The sequence below is a fragment of the Aspergillus terreus genome, genomic scaffold, assembly GCF_000149615.1.
Source record: "Aspergillus terreus NIH2624 scaffold_2 genomic scaffold, whole genome shotgun sequence".
Classification (NCBI taxonomy): domain Eukaryota; kingdom Fungi; phylum Ascomycota; class Eurotiomycetes; order Eurotiales; family Aspergillaceae; genus Aspergillus; species Aspergillus terreus.
Window position 1 is genome coordinate 2,209,686 of NT_165925.1, and position 18,379 is coordinate 2,228,064.

The 18,379-nt window shown below is 55.0% G+C and overlaps 5 protein-coding genes across 5 annotated transcripts; 4 read left to right on the forward strand and 1 right to left on the reverse strand.

Annotated features, from left to right (window-relative positions):
• Positions 1 to 958: 958 nt before the first annotated feature.
• ATEG_01775 (uncharacterized protein) lies at positions 959 to 4,529 on the forward strand (the record flags this gene model as incomplete). The annotated part of the gene is made up of 3 exons (XM_001209140.1): positions 959 to 1,574; positions 1,795 to 3,029; positions 3,099 to 4,529. The coding sequence occupies 3 exons, from the start codon at positions 959 to 961 to the stop codon at positions 4,527 to 4,529; spliced, it is 3,282 nt and encodes a 1,093-aa protein (XP_001209140.1).
• A 1,052-nt stretch (positions 4,530 to 5,581) lies between these two features.
• On the forward strand, positions 5,582 to 7,212 carry ATEG_01776 (phosphatidylinositol-3-phosphate-binding ubiquitin-protein ligase; the record flags this gene model as incomplete). Its single annotated transcript, XM_001209141.1, has 2 exons — positions 5,582 to 6,517; positions 6,571 to 7,212. 2 exons carry the CDS (start codon positions 5,582 to 5,584, stop codon positions 7,210 to 7,212), a joined length of 1,578 nt encoding a protein of 525 aa, XP_001209141.1.
• Positions 7,213 to 8,023: 811 nt separating this feature from the next.
• On the forward strand, positions 8,024 to 10,709 carry ATEG_01777 (putative C6 transcription factor (War1); the record flags this gene model as incomplete). Its single annotated transcript, XM_001209142.1, has 2 exons — positions 8,024 to 9,536; positions 9,586 to 10,709. 2 exons carry the CDS (start codon positions 8,024 to 8,026, stop codon positions 10,707 to 10,709), a joined length of 2,637 nt encoding a protein of 878 aa, XP_001209142.1.
• Positions 10,710 to 11,763: 1,054 nt separating this feature from the next.
• On the reverse strand, positions 11,764 to 13,526 carry ATEG_01778 (uncharacterized protein; the record flags this gene model as incomplete). The annotated part of the gene is made up of 8 exons (XM_001209143.1): positions 11,764 to 11,903; positions 11,984 to 12,083; positions 12,139 to 12,236; positions 12,285 to 12,743; positions 12,807 to 13,074; positions 13,130 to 13,413; positions 13,467 to 13,491; positions 13,524 to 13,526. 8 exons carry the CDS (start codon positions 13,524 to 13,526, stop codon positions 11,764 to 11,766), a joined length of 1,377 nt encoding a protein of 458 aa, XP_001209143.1.
• Positions 13,527 to 15,324: 1,798 nt separating this feature from the next.
• ATEG_01779 (putative MFS transporter Fmp42) lies at positions 15,325 to 18,195 on the forward strand (the record flags this gene model as incomplete). Its single annotated transcript, XM_001209144.1, has 4 exons — positions 15,325 to 15,506; positions 15,718 to 15,727; positions 15,772 to 15,898; positions 16,148 to 18,195. The coding sequence occupies 4 exons, from the start codon at positions 15,325 to 15,327 to the stop codon at positions 18,193 to 18,195; spliced, it is 2,367 nt and encodes a 788-aa protein (XP_001209144.1).
• Between the last annotated feature and the right edge of the window lie 184 nt (positions 18,196 to 18,379).

Consider the following 18,379-nt stretch of genomic DNA (forward strand, 5'->3'; position numbering starts at 1 on the left):
ATACTAACTAGACTAGACGCAAGGAGCCACTTGAAGCGGCTAGGCCATATGGCGAGCGTTCCCAGTAGCCAACAGCATGGCTGGGATCTGGATCTGGGGATTTCTGACCAGCGCATCTGGCTGATATCATCCCACTGGAGGTGATGTCCAAAGGGCCGATACGGATCCTTCAACCTCCCACTCACCAATCGTAGCGGGAGACAGTTGGAAGGTCATACGTAAGACAACGATCATATTAATAGCATCAAAACAACACCAGCCGAGACAGGATGGGGAGGCTTGGACCAGTGGAGGAAAGACGTTGAGAGGAACCCAGAGGCTTTTTCTTAGGCGTTTCCAAGTTTAGACGAGCAAAGGGAGCAAACATGGCGCAGTCCCCGTCCGGAGTGGAGACCTTCACTGTTACTCTCAACTCTTCTCTCTCTCTGTCTCGCTCTTCCATTCCTCCTCATCTCTTCTCTCTGGCTTCCTCTTGTTTCCATTTACCTGGCGGGATCGGTTCAACCCGCTTGCGGTTTTCTTCCTATTCCGGTCATTCGCTGATTGCACCCATAATGCTAGTTGTGGTTTGACGGTTCCCTCTTTGTGACTCCGTGTTTACCGGCCTGGCCTGGACTCTCCCCTCCCCGCTGCGAAAAAGTACTATGCTGCGCATCCCCTACATAACCATCTTGGACCAGATTAGAGAGGATTGATTCCTTTCCACCATCCTCCGTCGAACTGTCTCTCCCTTCTGGCGACCACATCTTGGGCTCCGTCGCTTTCCGACCGTTCGGATTCCCTCCGTGTCGCCGTTTGCAGGGTCACATCCGCACTGGACGCTCTCCGCCAGGCAACCGCACATCTATCGATATCCTCAACCGTCTCCCTCCCATTGTTCGCACAGCGTGGATTGATTCATTGACAAGGGGGCTGACCTCCCCGAGGAGGTCCTCCTGAATTCAACCCACCGCCCGTGATGTGTGTAGACCACGACGAGCGATGGCATGATGTATCGGGCCCTGCGCCCGTCTCACAACGGCACGCATCCCAGGTTCTCGGAGGCCGATGGCGCTCGACGCAGCAACGAAAATGGAGAGATTCTTTGCGACCACCGCGACGGCGTCGGATCACCTGGTGGAATGGGGGAATCGCTTGGTCAGTGGTGGTGATGATGGTGGTCTTGTTGACTTGGGTCTCGCCGGCCTCGGCGGCCCTGTTAAGTTTCGATAATTGCCTGGATGCCTCCATCATCGAATCGAGCCCACGTCAACTGCAGTTCATCCCTCTGAATGTCTCGGTGCTTTTTGACCTGGAGAATCCCCTTCATTCTCTGAACATCACCGTGTACGGCAATGTTTCCGGAACGGCCGATCGGCGGTCGACATATCCACTTCCTGATGATGCGCAATGGAATAACCCCAACGACACCGTGGGGAAGATTGTGGATCTGGATACTGCCAACAACAGATATTCCACCTTGATTGCTTCCGTGGATGTCGTCAATTTCTCCCCCTATAGCGAGCCATTCCGATTCTGTGATACCCTGGTTCAAGGGCGACTGTTCCGTTGGGACCAGTCTTTTATGCTAACACGTGAGTACTTGCTTTTGGTTCACTTCATTAGTGTCGGATTTACTATAGCTAACACGGTATCCATGCCACAGGAGTGACTTGAGCGAGCTCCGTGCATTTTCGATCCAACATGACATGCAATCATCATACCATTTCGCCACCCTGTCGTCAACCCTGGAGATCAAATCCGGCGATGCGGCTGTTACGGCCTTAGGATGTATTTCTGTTGACATTACGCCAGACTTCGGATCATCCCTAAAAAGTGCTTTGGCCTACGTTCCCCTCGTCATCCTGATCTTGGTGGGCGTCGCGACAGTCATTTCGGCCATTTGGAGCCCGTGGGGTACGACGGATCCGTTTCGGTGGACAAGCAATTATGGCCGCGACGAGGATGTCCTTCGACTGGTGACGCCTGGATTTGGGGATTGTCTCCAATATATACAGTTTGCAGTGCTGACGGGCGCCTTGTCGTTGAATTATCCTGGTTATTACCAGCCCGCCGTCAGTCAAGTTGCCTGGTCCACTCTTATGTTCAACCAGAGTCTTTTCAACCCCGGCCACGAACGGAATCCTGTGTCTGATGGGGTGTACGCGGTCGATGGCACCTACGGGTTGGATCTGCTGGGGCAATACGTCGGAATGAACTCCTACCGCGATATCTGGCCGGGTATGATGGTGTGGTTGCTTTCAATCGTGGTGATCATCACTCTCATTATTCAAGCCGCTTTCGCATTCCGCTGGCTTCATCGCGAGTTTGCAAACATCCCGGAGGAAGACCTTCGAGCGAAGAACATGCCATTCACCGTTGGCAACGTGATACGCATTGTATTCAACTTCCTGTTCCTGCCGCTGATCTCGCTTTCATTCTTCCAACTGGTCATCGCCGGTGATTCTCCTGCCTACTGCACAGTGCTTGCAGTTGTTGTGATCCTGATAGTGGCTGGGTTCTGTGTTTGGACAGTGCGGATTATCGCAAGAACCCGTCCTAAGTCCTACTTGTTTGATGACCTCTCAACAGTGTTGCTGTATGGTCCACTGTATAACACATACTGTGACGACGCCGCAGCTTTTGCAGTAGTCCCGATCTTCATTTCGCTTGCTCGAGGTGTTGCCATCGGTGCGCTTCAGCCGTCCGGAATAGCGCAAATCGTCGTACTCGCAATCTGCGAAGTCGTCTTCACCCTCACTCTGATTGCCTTCCGTCCATTTCCGTCCCCGACGTCGATGAACCTTTACCATGGCTGCTTCTCCATTGTTCGTTTCCTCACGGTACTGCTGAGCGTTGTATTCGTCCCGTCCTTACAGGTCTCCCAAGCGGCTCGTGGATGGATTGGATATGTGATCCTTCTGCTACATGCTTTGGTTTTGGTGTTTGGCTTCTTCCTGAACGCCTTGCAAACGATTGTTGAAGTGGTCGCACGCCTTGCCGGAGCTGGCGGAAATGAGGGAGGTATCACCCGTGGTGGACTTGTCAAGGTACGTATATACTGGTTAACCTCCTTAACTGTAACAGTTTTAGGGATTCTATTTGCTAACATATCGCAGGTGTTTGGTATGCGGCAACTTTCACGACGCGTACCAAGACAAGCTGTTGGGACCCGGCAGAGCATGGGTTCTGAGGCTGCCATCCTCGGACCCCATGACAGTAGACTGTCGTCTCAATTCGAGGGATCCAGGCCTAGGAGCTTGTCAGGCAGTTCCGCACTTCTTTTGAACCGAGCAACCGCGAGTGACGGTAGGACCAGTGCGTTTTTTGAGTCGGGAAGTGCCCATGGTGGTACGCATAGTCGCGCCAATAGTAGTGGTCTGTTCACGCCTACTACTACCACCTTCAATGCGGCTGGCTATCAGACGGGAAGCAGTTCTCCGAAGAGTGGTCCGTTATACCACATTCAACCACATGACCCGTACTATCGCCCTCCACGGCCTCGGAAAAAGCGGATGGATTCCGGGCTGTCTGGGGAGAAACGCAGACGCGGTTCGAGTAGTCGATATATGACTGATGCAGACGACGATATACTCGAGGGCCCATCCGCATCTGGACGCGGCACCCCTGTTCCGGCCTACCTGCCGGCACCCAAGGACGAGCTTGACTATGACGACCCGCGACAGACCAGGAAGGATTACGCTGTCCGCGAGGTCGACTTCTACTATCGAGTGCGGGGGCCACCCTTATCCCAAAGTGGCACACGCAAACTGAAAACGGGCCCTGCAGATCCCACTGGGCCTGTCTCCTCTGCCACCGGTTTCTTCCGGAATTTGCTTCGAGGAAAGACCAAGGAGAAAGGCAAAGGGTTTGAAGTTGTCCGCAGCGCAAGGGCTCCGCCTCCTGGGCTGTATGGGGAGGCAGAAGACTTCCATGAACCATATCGTGACGAACCTGACGACCAAGCCGGCCAAGGGTCCATCCGCCAGGTACCCAAGAATGACGCGGACCCTCAGGATTCGGAGGGCGAGGAGGACGGTGCTGCCCGTGATAATTTGGTCACCCTTCCCGAGGTGGAAACCGGTGGTACGATCGAGCTTCCAAGCCGTGCTGGGTCCCGCCATGGTTCCCATGCGCCCTCAGCGGCACCGAAGACCCCGTCGATCACAAGACAGGACTCCATGGCTTCTGCGGGACGTGATGATCACCCATCGGAACAGGCACCTGCAGCGGATGGCCGTCTGGGGGACACCCTTTTCACCCCACAACAACTCCATCCATCGTCATCCAGTACCGGTCGACTTCCGTTTAGTGCAAATAGCTCTCCTTCGCGAGACCGAGGCCTATCTATAGCTTCCACCACAGTGTCGACGTCGTCCAGCCACCAGCATGGACACGAGGGTGGCCCCGCGCGACCGTCGAGTATGGGATACGTTCCTCAGCACCGAATGCTGGATAATATTTTCCAGGCGAGTCCCGATGAGCCAACTTTCACCGGGAGTTCGGCCGAGTTGGTTAATGAGCCCCATAACACGGAAAGACACGATTAAGATGTCCAAGCGTGTCTGCCATGGCTCTCTTACTCTTCCGTCTGTACCTCATATTCAAGTTACGAATCTCCTTTCTCTCCGGAAAAGAATTGCGTTGGCGTTAGTGATCTTGATTGGATTTGCGTTCCCACCGTGTCATCACTGTTCCTTGCAGGCAATTATTGTCTATCCACTGGGTGGGCGGAACCCTTGTATATTGTACATCTTTTGGAGGATTTCATTTCATTGTATGAAATATTCAGAAATAGGCCTTTAACTATTCTCAGCAAAAAATAATGATACTTACTGTTGTCAGCTACCGTAGCAGTGTCCCTGTATCCATTGGGAGGCCGAATGTGGCGAATGGCGCGGCCGACCCGATATCAAGCCCGATATCAACTCGCCCCCAACTTCCTCTTCTTTCCCCTTCCATCCCTCCTCTTCTCCCCTTTCGCCTCTCTGCCCCCGATAGTGGCATTCAACGGTACGCGAGGCGCTGGGAAGCCTCCTGACACCGACATCTGCACGGATCATCTCTCGCCATCCGATCGTCTCCCCCTCCATCAGATCCCGAGTGACTGAATCGGACCTGTCACGAGAGACCGCCTTTTCCAGCCCCGCGGCGAATCCGTGTCTCTTGCGTGCAACACCCATCCTGTTCTAGCGGATTCGGACCTTGCCAGCTTACTCTTCGCTTGTTATCTACTACTTGATCGTGACCGAAAATTTGTTCTGGATTGTGCTGTTGATGTGTTCGATGTGTCCGGTTGCCTGAGGTTGCCGGTCTGCCTTGCCCGTCACGAGATCAACTCGATCCATCAACATCAAGGCTATTCTTACACTTCCTCTCGTCAGACCTCACTCTTGCCTCCTTCACATCGACGCTACATTTTGCCTGGCGCTGATTGCTCCTCGACGTCCTCAGCGCGCCCGATTGTTTCCTTGTTTCCTTATCGTGCCACCCAGTCAATGCCGCCGTGCCCTCTGAATAACGGGGATTGATCTCCTCTCTAGCGAAGGGGAAAGGCCTACACTCGAATTATTTCTATCGCCCTCCGAAGACTGTTCCGTTCATGTCGTCGAGTCCAGCCTCTACGCACTCATCAACGCCAACTGGTGCTCCCACCGCATACACCTTTCCCGATCCGCCCCCGGCTCGTTTCCGACCTCATGCCAATTCAGACTCCGCAAGACTAAGTGAGGCTGGACCTGCTTTTGATAAGCGATCGGAACGGCGACGGTCAACTCTGTCCGGCTCGGACCGGAAGAGAAGATTAGTGAATACCGAGGGGGATGTTTGGCCGAGGCGTGTGATATCAGGTCCGGGGATGGAGATCGGCTCCAGCAGCCGATCAGAGATGGATAGCCGGCCTATCACTCTTTCTTCGTCCTCGCAAACGTCACCAGACGCGACGGGCCCAGGCTCGTCCTATGCGGACCCCATCGACCTGTCGTCTTCGCCGCCGAATCCGATCATGCAAAGGCCCAATAACCGCCGGGAGTCGTGGACTCGCCCCGGGGGCGATTATATGGAGTATATTCGCCCTCGATGGCAGCCCGATTCAGAGGTCACGAACTGTCCAATCTGTGGCGTCCAGTTCAGCTTTTGGTATCGCAAGCATCATTGCCGGAAGTGCGGTCGCGTCGTATGTGCGTCGTGCTCACCACATCGCATTACCATTCCCAGGCAGTTCATCGTCCACCCTCCCGACCCAAACCGCGCCCCAGCTGCTGCGCTGCTGGGTGCGCGTGCGGGCCAGGTTATTAACCTAGATGCCGACGATGACGCTGCTCAATCCCCCACGGCGCTGAATCCCGCCCTAGGAGGCGGCGAAGAAGTGCGTCTTTGCAATCCATGTGTCCCGGACCCGAACCCGGAGCCTCCCTGTGGGTATGGCACTTCAGGGCCGGGGATGTTGCGAGGGAGCTATGTTGCGCCCCCAGGCCAAACTCGTCACCGGTCCTACCATTCAGTGTCGTCAGGTTCACGACCCTCTCACTACACAGGCGTAAGTTTCGATGCGGACATTTTTCTTTGCTGTGGCTAACCTGGATATCCTAGTCCGACACGTTCTTTCAACGACCGACCCGAAGAACAGTCGGATCGAACGACTTCCCCGGCTTCGGCGGATTCGGCGGCTCCTACGGCTCGCGATTCCAGGAGCGTCCCATAGACTACGGGTCTTTGTCTGCCTCGCGTTTCGCACCCGCGGCGAGATCCTCTGTGCGATCTCTGCCCCCGCTGGCGACGGGTAACGGCGACCCATTTCCTCCAATGGGTAGATCACCCGGCAGACCGGTTGATCTGGGCCTGGGCATGAGGCGGCGTCACGTCGATGAACGTGACTTGTGCCCGATCTGTGACCGGCGTCTGCCGCCGTTAGGCGAGAATGGCAGCGAAGATGACCGTGAGGCGCATATTCGGGATTGTATCGAAAGCCATGGTCGTCAGGGACGTTCTCCCTCGCAGCAGTGCAGCCCCGTGGCACTGGCTTCAACCCCGGTCCGTATGATTGCCTTCGCCGCCACGGAAAAGGATTGTCTCGGACATGACGGTGCGACGCAGGAGTGTACGATTTGCATGGAGGATTACGAGGTTGGTCAGCCGTTGGTCCGTCTGGAGTGTCTTTGCAAGTTCCACAAACGTTGCATCGTAGAGTGGTTTGAGCGGAAGAAGGAGTGTCCTGTTCACAAGGTATCTTGATGGTTCTTCTGGTAAATAGGGACTTTTTCTGCTTTGCTGTGATTTTCGACGTATACCCTTTTTTGGATGGATATTATCGCTAGATGCGTGTATGGCGTTGGGCGATTTTGGCTGCAAATAACCACTCCCCTTGAGAATCTGCCTGTGAGTCTTCAGCCGGCGTTGGTGGATTGTCTGCATAATCGAACATAGTAAATGGAGTTTGTCATGATCTTTGGATGTAGAAGTTGTCTGGTAGTCCCTATGGATGGCCTGATGCCGAAGGAAATCCCGCGTTCTCTCTCGTCCTCACCACTTTCTGTCTTCTTCATCCTGTCTTCATCAATCATCGCCTCCATTTAGTTCTCGGGGAATGCCTGTTCCTTCTGATTCATCCTGTTGATATTTTGTAGATCCCATTTCAACTCGGAGATCTGCCTTATCTTTCCGTTGCCCCGCCTGTCGGACGTCGGACACCGATTCACCGTCTTCCGACTGCTTGGCTTATTCTCCAGGCACGCAAGCAAGCCGTCATCAATTCGCCTTGCAGTTCTGCACGCCCACGTTTCCGAGGTAAGCACATGGTCACCCTCGCTGCTGGTAGCCAGTTTGGTCCCGCATCTGCACGCAACAAGCTTCTAGAGATCCGCATAGCCATGGTGTCGCGCGCATCCCCTTATCTTGGTAGCCTGACTGACCCGAACGCTTGCCCCAGTTCCCGCAACTCATGGAGCTCAACCCACGCCTGCGCACAGGGAATAGCACCAACACAACCGAATACGCAGACGCTCATAAATCTTACGCGACACCCCGTACCTCGGGATCAGGCGGCATGACAGCCGCGCCTCCGTCGTCGTCGTCCCATCCACCGCCGCATCACTCCCCCGTCGGCGAGACCTATCCCGATCCCCCGTCACACATCTCGGACCCGTCATTGCGAGCCGACGCACCCGATCCCAATGATCCATACGCCGATTTGAAACGGCCGCGCGCCTGCGAAGCCTGTCGCCAGCTCAAGGTCCGCTGCGACCCCGATCCAAACCACCCGTCCGGCACGTGTAAGCGCTGCGCGAAGGCCCGCCGGGCTTGTATTGTCACGGCACCGAGTCGCAAGCGCCAGAAGAAGACGGACAGCCGCGTTGCGGAGCTCGAGCGCAAGATTGACGCCTTGACGGCTAGCCTTCAGGCCTCCACGTCTGCCTCTCCGCAGGTCCAGGAGCCGTCGATGTCGCGAGAACAGGTGCCCCCGCCGTCGGCGCGGGAGGAGCACCATCCCGGACGGCGGTGGTTGGGACCTACATTACCGTCTGGTGCAGCTGATGGTCCGCCCCCCGTAAGTGGTGTCGCAGGGAGCAAGCGAGGCCCTAACGGGGAGGTCAAGGCGTCTAGAGATGGCGCGTTTATGGGGTCATATGAGCGCGAGTCGAGTTCGGCTTCTGATCAAACGCCTGGGGAGAATGCGGGGCGGCAGTGGCGAGGTCCGTGGTCGAACCCGCGGTCGTCATCGAGGTCGGAGGCTGCGAGCGAGCCGGTGGATATTGTTGATCGGGGTATGGTGAGTGAAGAGTTAGCCACGAAGGCGTTCGATCGGTTTGTGACACGCATGGCGCCGAGTATCCCACTGGTGATGTTTCCGGCGGGCACGACGGTGGACCAGATTCGACGGACCAAGCCAGTACTTTTCCATGCTATCGTGTGTGTGGCAGTGGGCTCATTCGCACCCGACTTGCAGGTCCCCATCACGGAGGACTTTTACAAAACGGTTGCGGAAAGGACTATCGTGAAAGCTGAGAAGTCTCTTGAGCTGGTGCAGGCTATCCTGGTGACCTGCAGTTGGTACATGATACCGAATCATTTCGAGCAGCTCAAGTTCTATCAGATGACGCACCTGGCTGTCTCGATCGGAATTGAATTAGGTATGTATCGGCAGGCGACAGTGAAGAACAAGCCTTTCAATTTCATGAGGGACTACATTCGTGGAGGGCCGCCGTCGTTGGAGCCGAATTCGCCAGAGGTCCGACGCACCTGGCTAGGCTGTTACTTTCTGGCGGTGCACGTCACCGTCTCCCTGAGGCGAACGATCCTTGTCCGCTGGAACTCGTATATGGACGAATGTATCGACATCTTGGAGAAGTCACCTGATGCATTGCCGTCAGATAAGAGGATGATACAGTGGGCCAAGCTATCGCACATCATGGAAGATATCAACGTGCAATTTTTCACGGATGATACGGGATTCGACGGCTCAATGTTCGAGCCCAAGATGCAGTACACGCTGAGGGCATTTGAGAAACAATTGGAAGAGTGGAAGAGGGAAGCACGATCGGAAGAAAAAGATCATGCCCGTAAGTTGATTTGATCTCTTCTTTTATGAGACCCTCTGACCTTGTCCAGCCGTAATGCAACAAGCCGAACAAATCATCGACCTCTACATGCACGAACCGGCCATGCATATGGATCCAAATGGCCATGGCCCCAAGTCAGCGGGAGACACCCATACCAGCCCTATTAGCACCGCACATGTGAATGCACTCGGTAGTTGTCTCACGGCTTGCCACAAGGCACTGGACATCATCTGCGATGTGGACATCCACGACCTCATCTGCCTCCCGGTGGTGTCCCAGGCCCGCACGTCGTTTGCGATCGTCGGACTGATTAAACTGTACTCGATCCTTTCGGGCCCAGACAGCAGTCTCGGGCAGATCATCGAGCCGGCGAGTCTTCGAGTCGAGTACTATTTGAACCGCGTGATCGAGCATTACGGCGCTGCCGGTGAGCTTCCTGGAGGCAGGACCCCGGCCAAGTTCGCCGTGGTGCTGGGGCTGCTTCAGAGATGGTACAATACTCGTAAAGACCGTTCTGCCGAGTTGAAGGAGGCATTTGGCCGTGGCTTTCCGTGCGGGACGGACCAAACAGACCAGGAATCAAACGTCGACAAGAACCCCCCGGTAAGTTTCTCCATACGCACTATATTTAAATGGGAGTGGACTAAAGGCCGACAGAAATCGGGCGCCACCCCGCTCCACCTCCTCAGTGAAGTCGCCATGGGCGACCCCAACCGTGCCGGAACAGCAGGGTATCTCCCATCCTCGCGACCTGGAGCCTCAAACTACTCTCCAAACATACCCAGACAGCCACCGCCCTCGTCTTCAGAACTTGTCTCCCCACATCAAGCGCTAGCATCGGGACCTAGCCCTGGGACTAACAGCACCAATGCTGTCTCCGACTGGCCGCCCTACCAACCATCCAACACTACCAGGCCATTCTACCCACCCTTTGGCTCGACAGACACGACCTCAGCCGCACCGGCGTACCAGGAGATCCCGACAACGGGGTACCCGGATCTCGGGGCTGCTGGGATGGGCATGCCCGGGATGAACCTGGGCTTCTTTGTTCCCGAGCTGGGGATGCAGGTCCCATTCAACCCGGAAAATTTGCTTGCCCTGGAGACGATGATGGGCGATGGGTTCTTGAATTTGCCGCTGTCGGCGGATGCGGGAATGGGGTATTATTCTTGATTGCATACATATTGGTCTGGCTTGGAGTTGGATTTGGGTGGCTTGAGCATGATATCCCTCTGTTTGTTGACGCGGTGGATGGACTAGAATTTATGACGGGCTGTACTGGATGTACCAACCTCTGCACATAGCTGATCGTGAATACACGCAAGTAGAACTGCCCGTAGATAAACGCTGCTTAGATGCAGATAGTGTTCCAACTTATATCGACGATGGTGGATTCTCTCTTACATATATATAATATAACGTGCATGGAATAATACTCCGAAGGTTCGACGCAAAACTACAACATTCAAGGCATGTCGTAATTGACTGCTTCGTACATTTCAACGGACCTACAGGACAAACATACAGATGTCCAACTTCACCATTATCTGATCTAGCAAAAGGAGCAAATGGACAAGAACCCCTTAGAGCAGCACCTGCGGTCACATCAGGAAGTGCAGACTGCGGGTCGCTAGTTGATTGCGTTGTAAGTGGCAAGGCCAAACATGAGTGACAGTAGTAGACCCCCCCGGTATCGGGATTGCGTCTTTTGTCAAGGAGATTCCGATCATCGGGACCACGGCGATGAAGGCTGACGACCCCACGGAGCTGAAAGAGTCGCCACACCTTTACTCCGTAAAATGAGCTAGACCGATCGCCCATGCTTCGAGCGACGAACCTCCCGTCCCACGCTCGATGGTGAGCCCTTGGTACCCGCTAAGTAGCCCAGATCGTTGTGACCTGTCGCCGCTCCATCTCAGCCTCGTACCAATGAGGAAATGGCGTTGCGACTGCGCCACGCGCCTACCGGGGTACTTCCGACGACCAAACAAACCCACATGTCCTTGCCGCTAGCCACAGCCGCCGCAGGCGGCTAGTGGCCGATGGAAAGTCTAAATTATGCAAATCGCCAAGACGGTAGGTGGGGGTGCTCTCATGGAAGTGGAGCTAACGGACGGGAGTTTTTTCCCCTCGAATGCCGCGAGGGAGCATGTGAATGCCTCCAGGGTGGAAAACGGGATACCGGTGGGGGAGCCAACGCCGGTGATTTTCCGGAGTACAATATTGGCTATGGCCGCACAGGGACCCGCCAGTCGCGCACTAGTTTCTGCACCAAAAACCCCCAGGGCCAGCTGTTTTCGGCCTCTGTTCGCCGCAGGAGGTCCAATAGGCTGCTTCGCGACAGAGGGTCGTGGATCCATGTGGCACCTGCGATGAGGTAACGGTTAGTGAGCTTTTGGTTTCCGGGAATTGCGATGGTGGATCTCATGTACTGTAGGGCAACGTACAGGCCCAGAGCGCGTGGCAGGCTAAGATCCGCAAGGACGGCTCGTCGTCGGTCGACAACGCAATGCCAAAGAGAAGGTTCAGGTTCTCGATCAAGTTGTCCTACAACGGTCAGAGACGTTCCTCGAGAGACTTGGATGTTGCAGGCCTCTCTTACGTTGCCATTGGCTCTGGCTTCCGCCGATAGCCCCATAGTTTGTAGCTCGTATTCCTGGATCAGGACCTTCGCCATACAGATATGCTGCACCGCCATTGCTGTCCCAGTCATTAGCAAATGCAAGTCCAACACGCAAGGACACATACCATGCGAAGCGTTCGTGAACCACACCACCGGGAAGGCCCGGCCGATTGCGGGATTGGGAGGTGAAACATGGAGAGCCCGGAAGCTTTCCGGTCGTTCTGTCTCCCACTCGCGGATTTTCATCTTCAGGTCCTTCCCATCCATGGTGTCCGTCGGGAGCGGAGTGTTCCTGGCATAGCAGTAGTTGATTGTTTCCGCCAACACCCAAATCGCGCGGTGTGTCCAGTCCCGGTCCATCTCGTACATATTGTGCGCCCACTTTTGCCGAAGTTTTCCCGCAAAGGGGCTTAGAGTCAGCCGCAGGGGCTTTCGATATGCCAGCGCGAACTGGATGTCCTGCATAACGAATACCCAGAATGCGGCCTCGGCTAGGCCGCCCGACGTTGCACAGTCGATCTGGGAGCCGATGTACACAGACCCTGCGAGGAGGTGTCGTTGCTGGTCGTTGGAGGGGTTATGAGCTATGAAACGACGTCAACAACCATGAACAACGATGAGCGAGTCTCTCTACCTGCGGCACATACAAGAAATTTGCTCGAACAAACGGAGAATCACTGTTGCGGCCAAAAGTGTCTCGATGTTCTGCTGGAAGTCTCTGCTTTCGAGACCAGGCAGAAGGATGGCGATGCATCGTTCGTGGTATTCGTCGGCAGCGTTGGGAGGAACTGAGTTTGTCGAGTGAGAGAGGTGGCGAGCGGCGATGGCGAGACATGCGTAGAGAAGAAGAGGGCACGAAGGGGCTCGTTCTACCACCTCTACTGAAAAGCGTCGTTCGTGGTCGCAGACATCAAGCTGCCGAGTGATTAGCGATATGCCTGCTTCCGACACTGCGCGCCGAAGGCGTTACCAATGGACCGAGAGTGCCGCGGAATCGTCTCAAGAGGAAAGCTTCGTTGAAGTTGCTCAACTTCTGACGAGCGCTCAGGTCTTCTGGCGAGAGGAGGGCGTTTGAAGAGCTAGCGTATAGATCAAGTTGGGGATGGGAGCATGGGTTGGCAATTCGAAGAGGGAACGCTACCATGGAGGCCGAAGACTGACTTTCCGACATCTCTCGCACATAGGAGAGGGGCTCTCCTACTGACACAACGTTATAATCGGCTGCTGTGCGATCCGTCTCGTCCTCGAACGCTACTGAGAAGCCGTTAGCAGCAGCAGCACCGACGAAGGTCGAGAGCGTCGCAAACCTTCTGGAGGCGTTTCCACCCAGATCTGGTTATCTGGAAAGGCCAGATCACTCTCACCATAACGAGGAGGGCCTGGCGGCCGTAATGAAGGGTTTTGGCCGTGGCGAAAGGTGACTTCCTCTGGTTTCGTAGGGACAGGAACGCACTTTCGTCCCGATCGCTGACAACGCAGACACTCAGGGCCAGTCTTATCACCTGGAGACACTTCTGATTAGGGTCGTGGCACAAGGAATGTTATGACAATAGCCGAAAAGAGATCGTTACACTTTAGATGGCGCTGACGGCACGTAAGGCTATAAGAAACGTGTACTTTGGTTAGATAACCCGCTGAAGCCAAAGTGTAGGTATTTCGAATGCTAGCCTCACCATCCCCTCATCACGCTATGTTCGAGTCGGTCTGCGGCTGGCGGTTGCAACGGCCATGAATAATGAGTACGAACATCAAGGTATAAACAATGTGTGGGAGTATCAAGAGCTGAAGGAATCGAAGGCGAAGATAAAATATGCATGGATAACGGGAAAAGATACCGAAAGTTAGGAAAATTGCTGGCCCAGAGCTAGGGTTAAAAAAGGCAACTGCCAGGCGTCGGCTAAGCGTTGGACGAGGAAGTACGGAGTACCCGACGAACAGATCGTTGGCTCGTGCAGACAAGGTGCTGGATCTGGCCAGATCAACGACATGAATTCATTATTAGTCCTTGAGGGAGAAGGATCAAATATGTTCTAGTATGATCTATCATCTCCTAGCGGGCGAGAACAGTCCCAGTATCTCGTACGCAATCAAATCCAACGGCCTTCAATCGGTCTGGCTTCCCTAATGGGAGAGGGTGCTGTTGCGAGGCTGATACAGCTGATACAGCAAGGGTCCGCGACAGTTCAGCCACTACTGCCAGAAAAACCAACCTCCTTCTTCATTCGGCATGGGCATGCTACGCAATACCTCCAGCTGCTGGGACGTGCGGAGCCCGAGGACGCCTGCGGTATGCCTTTTTTGGGACTTCAACAGCACCCATTGACCCAAAGCACGGGATCCTTTCCGGAAGGAGAAATTCGATCTGAGATTAGATGGGATGCAGACGATCTGCATTGCCGTTGCGTGGGCACCCGGCCGAAACGGTCCCGGTCAATAAAGGGTAGGGTACGTTACGCCCTATGAAAAAAAGCGCGATGTCGTAGCCTCTGGAGTATGGAAGAATAAGTGTGTACCTGGTCCCTTGGAATGCCCGTGGATACGGCGGCCGTACTCGGGTCTCGGACGTTGTTGGTTTAGGCTGCCACTTGCACAAATCAACTACCTGGAAATCTTATTAGTTATGCACGCTATTGGTATGTGCACTACTAGTCCGAGCTGGATGTACTCCGTACTCCAGCATGAGTGGAGACCGGGAAGTTTGGGTCGCCTCTCTCATCTCGCATCATCGGCTAAACATTCTATACCAGGGCTCGTTTGGTCCACAGCCAATAGCGATTGGAAATGAGATTGCAGCTGGAAGAAACCCGTTGACTGCTAAACTTAATGTTTATCGAGCCGCGTCTGTGTCTTCGCCACTGGTGGCTCCTCAGGCATGGGCGTGATGGCGCGGGCCATGGTGGCGAATCTCACAACGCGTTGAGAGATCAATCAAGGAGATCCGCAAGGGGGTCTGGGTTCTCATGCGCAGGTCCATCACCAGGACCAGACCTAGGTAGCCTTATTATTCTTATTGCTCAGTACGGTCAGAGTCGCTAGTCGAGCTGTTCGAGGACGAGCCACTAATTTCCCGATAAATGGCCGGTAACCCAAGGAAAGTGGCGGTGGCTAGCTTTGTACGAAGTATTTCAGACCGCATTGATTCATCCTCTGGCAGGAGGACTCAAGATGAGGAAGCTGGAAATCATCTGGGACGAACCCATACGGGGAGATCCTAATATTCCTGAGGTCTTAGACCATACACAGGGCAATCTCCAGGATCCCAGCATATTAGTGGCGCAGACGATGGATGCAAAAGCGCCAGTCAGAGATCGCATATCGCGGAAGCAGCCATGTACGGAGTACTTACGGTGTGTGATTCGAGCAGGGCTAAACGCTTTGGCGGGGGGTTGAAATCGTGGCGACGGATGCTGCAGAGATAATTGGCAAGCCACCCCAGAACCGGAGAATACTCCGTAGAACAGCTTGCTGGTACTCCGTACAGTACAGTTGGGGTCCACCATCGCAAGCATCGGTTAGATCCCGTGGCGGTGATGGTTGGACACTAAAGTACGTGTATAGCCTTAAAAGAGTAAGTGTACACGGCTGACTGAAGGATCACATGACTTGGAACAGTGGGGTCACGTGGACATTTGTGTCCGACTAAGCCGAAACGACTACTCCACCATCTCCACCTCATACTTACGGTTTACGGAGTACATCCATCTCTCCATCGTGACTGCATCCTGCACTGGTCCCTGTGGTAGTGGGCCATCAAATATTCCGTACACAGACAACGCTATCATTTGTCTCTTCTGTTACATCTTCATCGGAACCTCCATCAGTGGAGTTTGATCGCTTGATGAGGACCAGCGCTTTCCGTCCGGGCCTCGATCGGCCTGATGCAACGGAGATCAACATCAACCAGCAGACACACAGATAATCATACGCAGGTACCTGATATCTCTAGTAGGTCAAAGCTGTCTGGAATGTCGAATCTGACGAGAGATAGTCGCTGGGCCAAGAATGTCGCTGAATCGCGTTTCCTACCTGGAGTCCTGGATCCGCAATCCGGCAGCCTTCCGCCGCCAACATTCTCATGACGTATCGTCATCACTAGTAAATGAATCCGACGACTCCGATGCGTACCAGGATTTGCCTGAGGAGTCGTTGTCCTCCTCGTTTCAATCCACCTTTAATCCCCCGTCTGTCAGTCACCGCCTCAACTTCAACCCCTACGCCGGACCGGCTTGGGGTCAGGCATCAGTAGACGACGCCGACGACGACAGGACCTCTATTTCTTCTTCGACAACCAAGCCTCCTCATAGAAATGAGTTTGAGGAGGCGCCAGGACGGCGTTTTGCTGACAAGGTGCGCGAATGGACCGCCTTGGAGACCACGGGAGCGTTTGAAGTGAGCCCTGTAAAGAGAATCTCCCAGGTTTGTGTCGCAGTCATTTACTGCTTCCTATCGGCTGGCATCGTATTTGGCTTTGCGGCTCTGAAGCCAGTCCTCATCGCAGAGGGCGTCTACCGCCAGCTATGTCCACCTGACAACCAGGAGGATGTGTGCTACAGCCAGCAACTCCGCCTCAATCTCATGTTCACCATTGCAGCTGTTGCAACCAACGTCGCCGCCCTCCCCGTGGGCGCGATCCTGGACACCCATGGCCCACGCGTTTGCGGCGTCGTTGGGAGTTTAAGTCTAATCGTAGGCAGCCTCCTCTTCGGTCTCGCCAGTCGGCTTCCCTTCGATGCCTACATCCCTGGGTACCTGTTCCTCTCGCTCGGCGGACCGTTCATCTTCATCTCCTCCTTCCACCTATCCAATACCTTCCCCGCTCGCTCCGGGCTAATCCTCTCGCTTCTAACCGGCGCTTTCGATGCCTCCAGCGCCCTCTTCCTCATCTTTCGGCTCATCAACGAGGCCACCCAACGCGGCTTCACAACCTCCATCTTCTTCATGATCTACTTGCTCGTGCCGCTGTTCGTCCTTGGAGCACAACTTTCGCTGATGCCCGCAACGTCCTATAAAACCGCCGGCGAGCTCGTCCAACAAGCCCGTGAGCACATCAGCGCCGAAGCACACGACCGCGTCGACGACTCGATCGAGGACTCCCACGAGGGCCAACGCCAGCGTGATGATCGTCGCGCCCACCGCCACCAAGTCGTCTCCCAGATCCACGAGCTGCTGAGCGATGTTGAGGACGACTCAGCATTGGCTACCGATATCAGCAATCTTTCTCAGCCTACAGCTAACAAAGCAACCGCATCCACCCCCACCCCCAACCCTCAACCCGCGAGCGGTGTGTGGGGTGCCCTACACGGCCGCTCAGCGCTCGCCCAGCTCCGCACCCCCTGGTTCATCCTAATAACGCTCTTCACGATTCTCCAAATGCTCCGCATCAACTATTTTGTCGCAACCCTCCGCCAACAGTACACCTACCTGCTATCCCCATCCGCCGCGGCCCACCTCAACGCCGTCTTCGACGTCCTCCTGCCCGTCGGCGGCCTCCTCGCTGTCCCCCTCATCGGAACCATCCTCGATACAACCAGCACGCCCACCGTTCTTTTCGTCCTTGTCGCCGTCGCGACGCTTATCGGCGCGCTAGGCTGTGTTCGCCACAGCCTGGCCGCCGGGTACGCGAACATCGTGCTGTTCGTGCTGTACCGCCCGTTCTACTACACCGCCGTGTCGGACTACGCGGCGAAGGTGTTCGGGTTCCAGACGTTCGGCAAGGTGTATGGCCTGATCATCTGTTTGGCGGGACTGGGCAATTTCGCCCAGACGGGGCTGGATACCATGACGTTTCGCTTGTTCGGGCAGGATCCCGTTCCGGTCAATGCGCTTCTGACTGCTGTGACGTTGGGCGTGGGGGTGGTCCTTGTTGGGTTCGTGTGGTCTCGCGCGAGGGTCATGCGAACGGCGGCGACGGTAACGGCCGAGATCTCGACAGAAGAGGAAGGGGGGCTTGACGGAATTGTGAGGCGGGACTGGGAGCGAGAGCCGCTTGTTCGGCCTGGTGGTGGTGGAGGATCGTACGGAAGCGTTGTGCCCTAGTCGGTGTGCCTAGCGTGTGAAGGCTTTGCAAACACCTAAATACAAATAGAAAGGATTGAGAAGTTCTACTTAGGTGAGATTCCCAAGGTATAAGCCTGAGAAGTATGTCCCGCTTAGCGATATATATCGGGCACACCTCGTACTTCGATATATGCATGGTGTATGATATGAACAAATGCGTTAT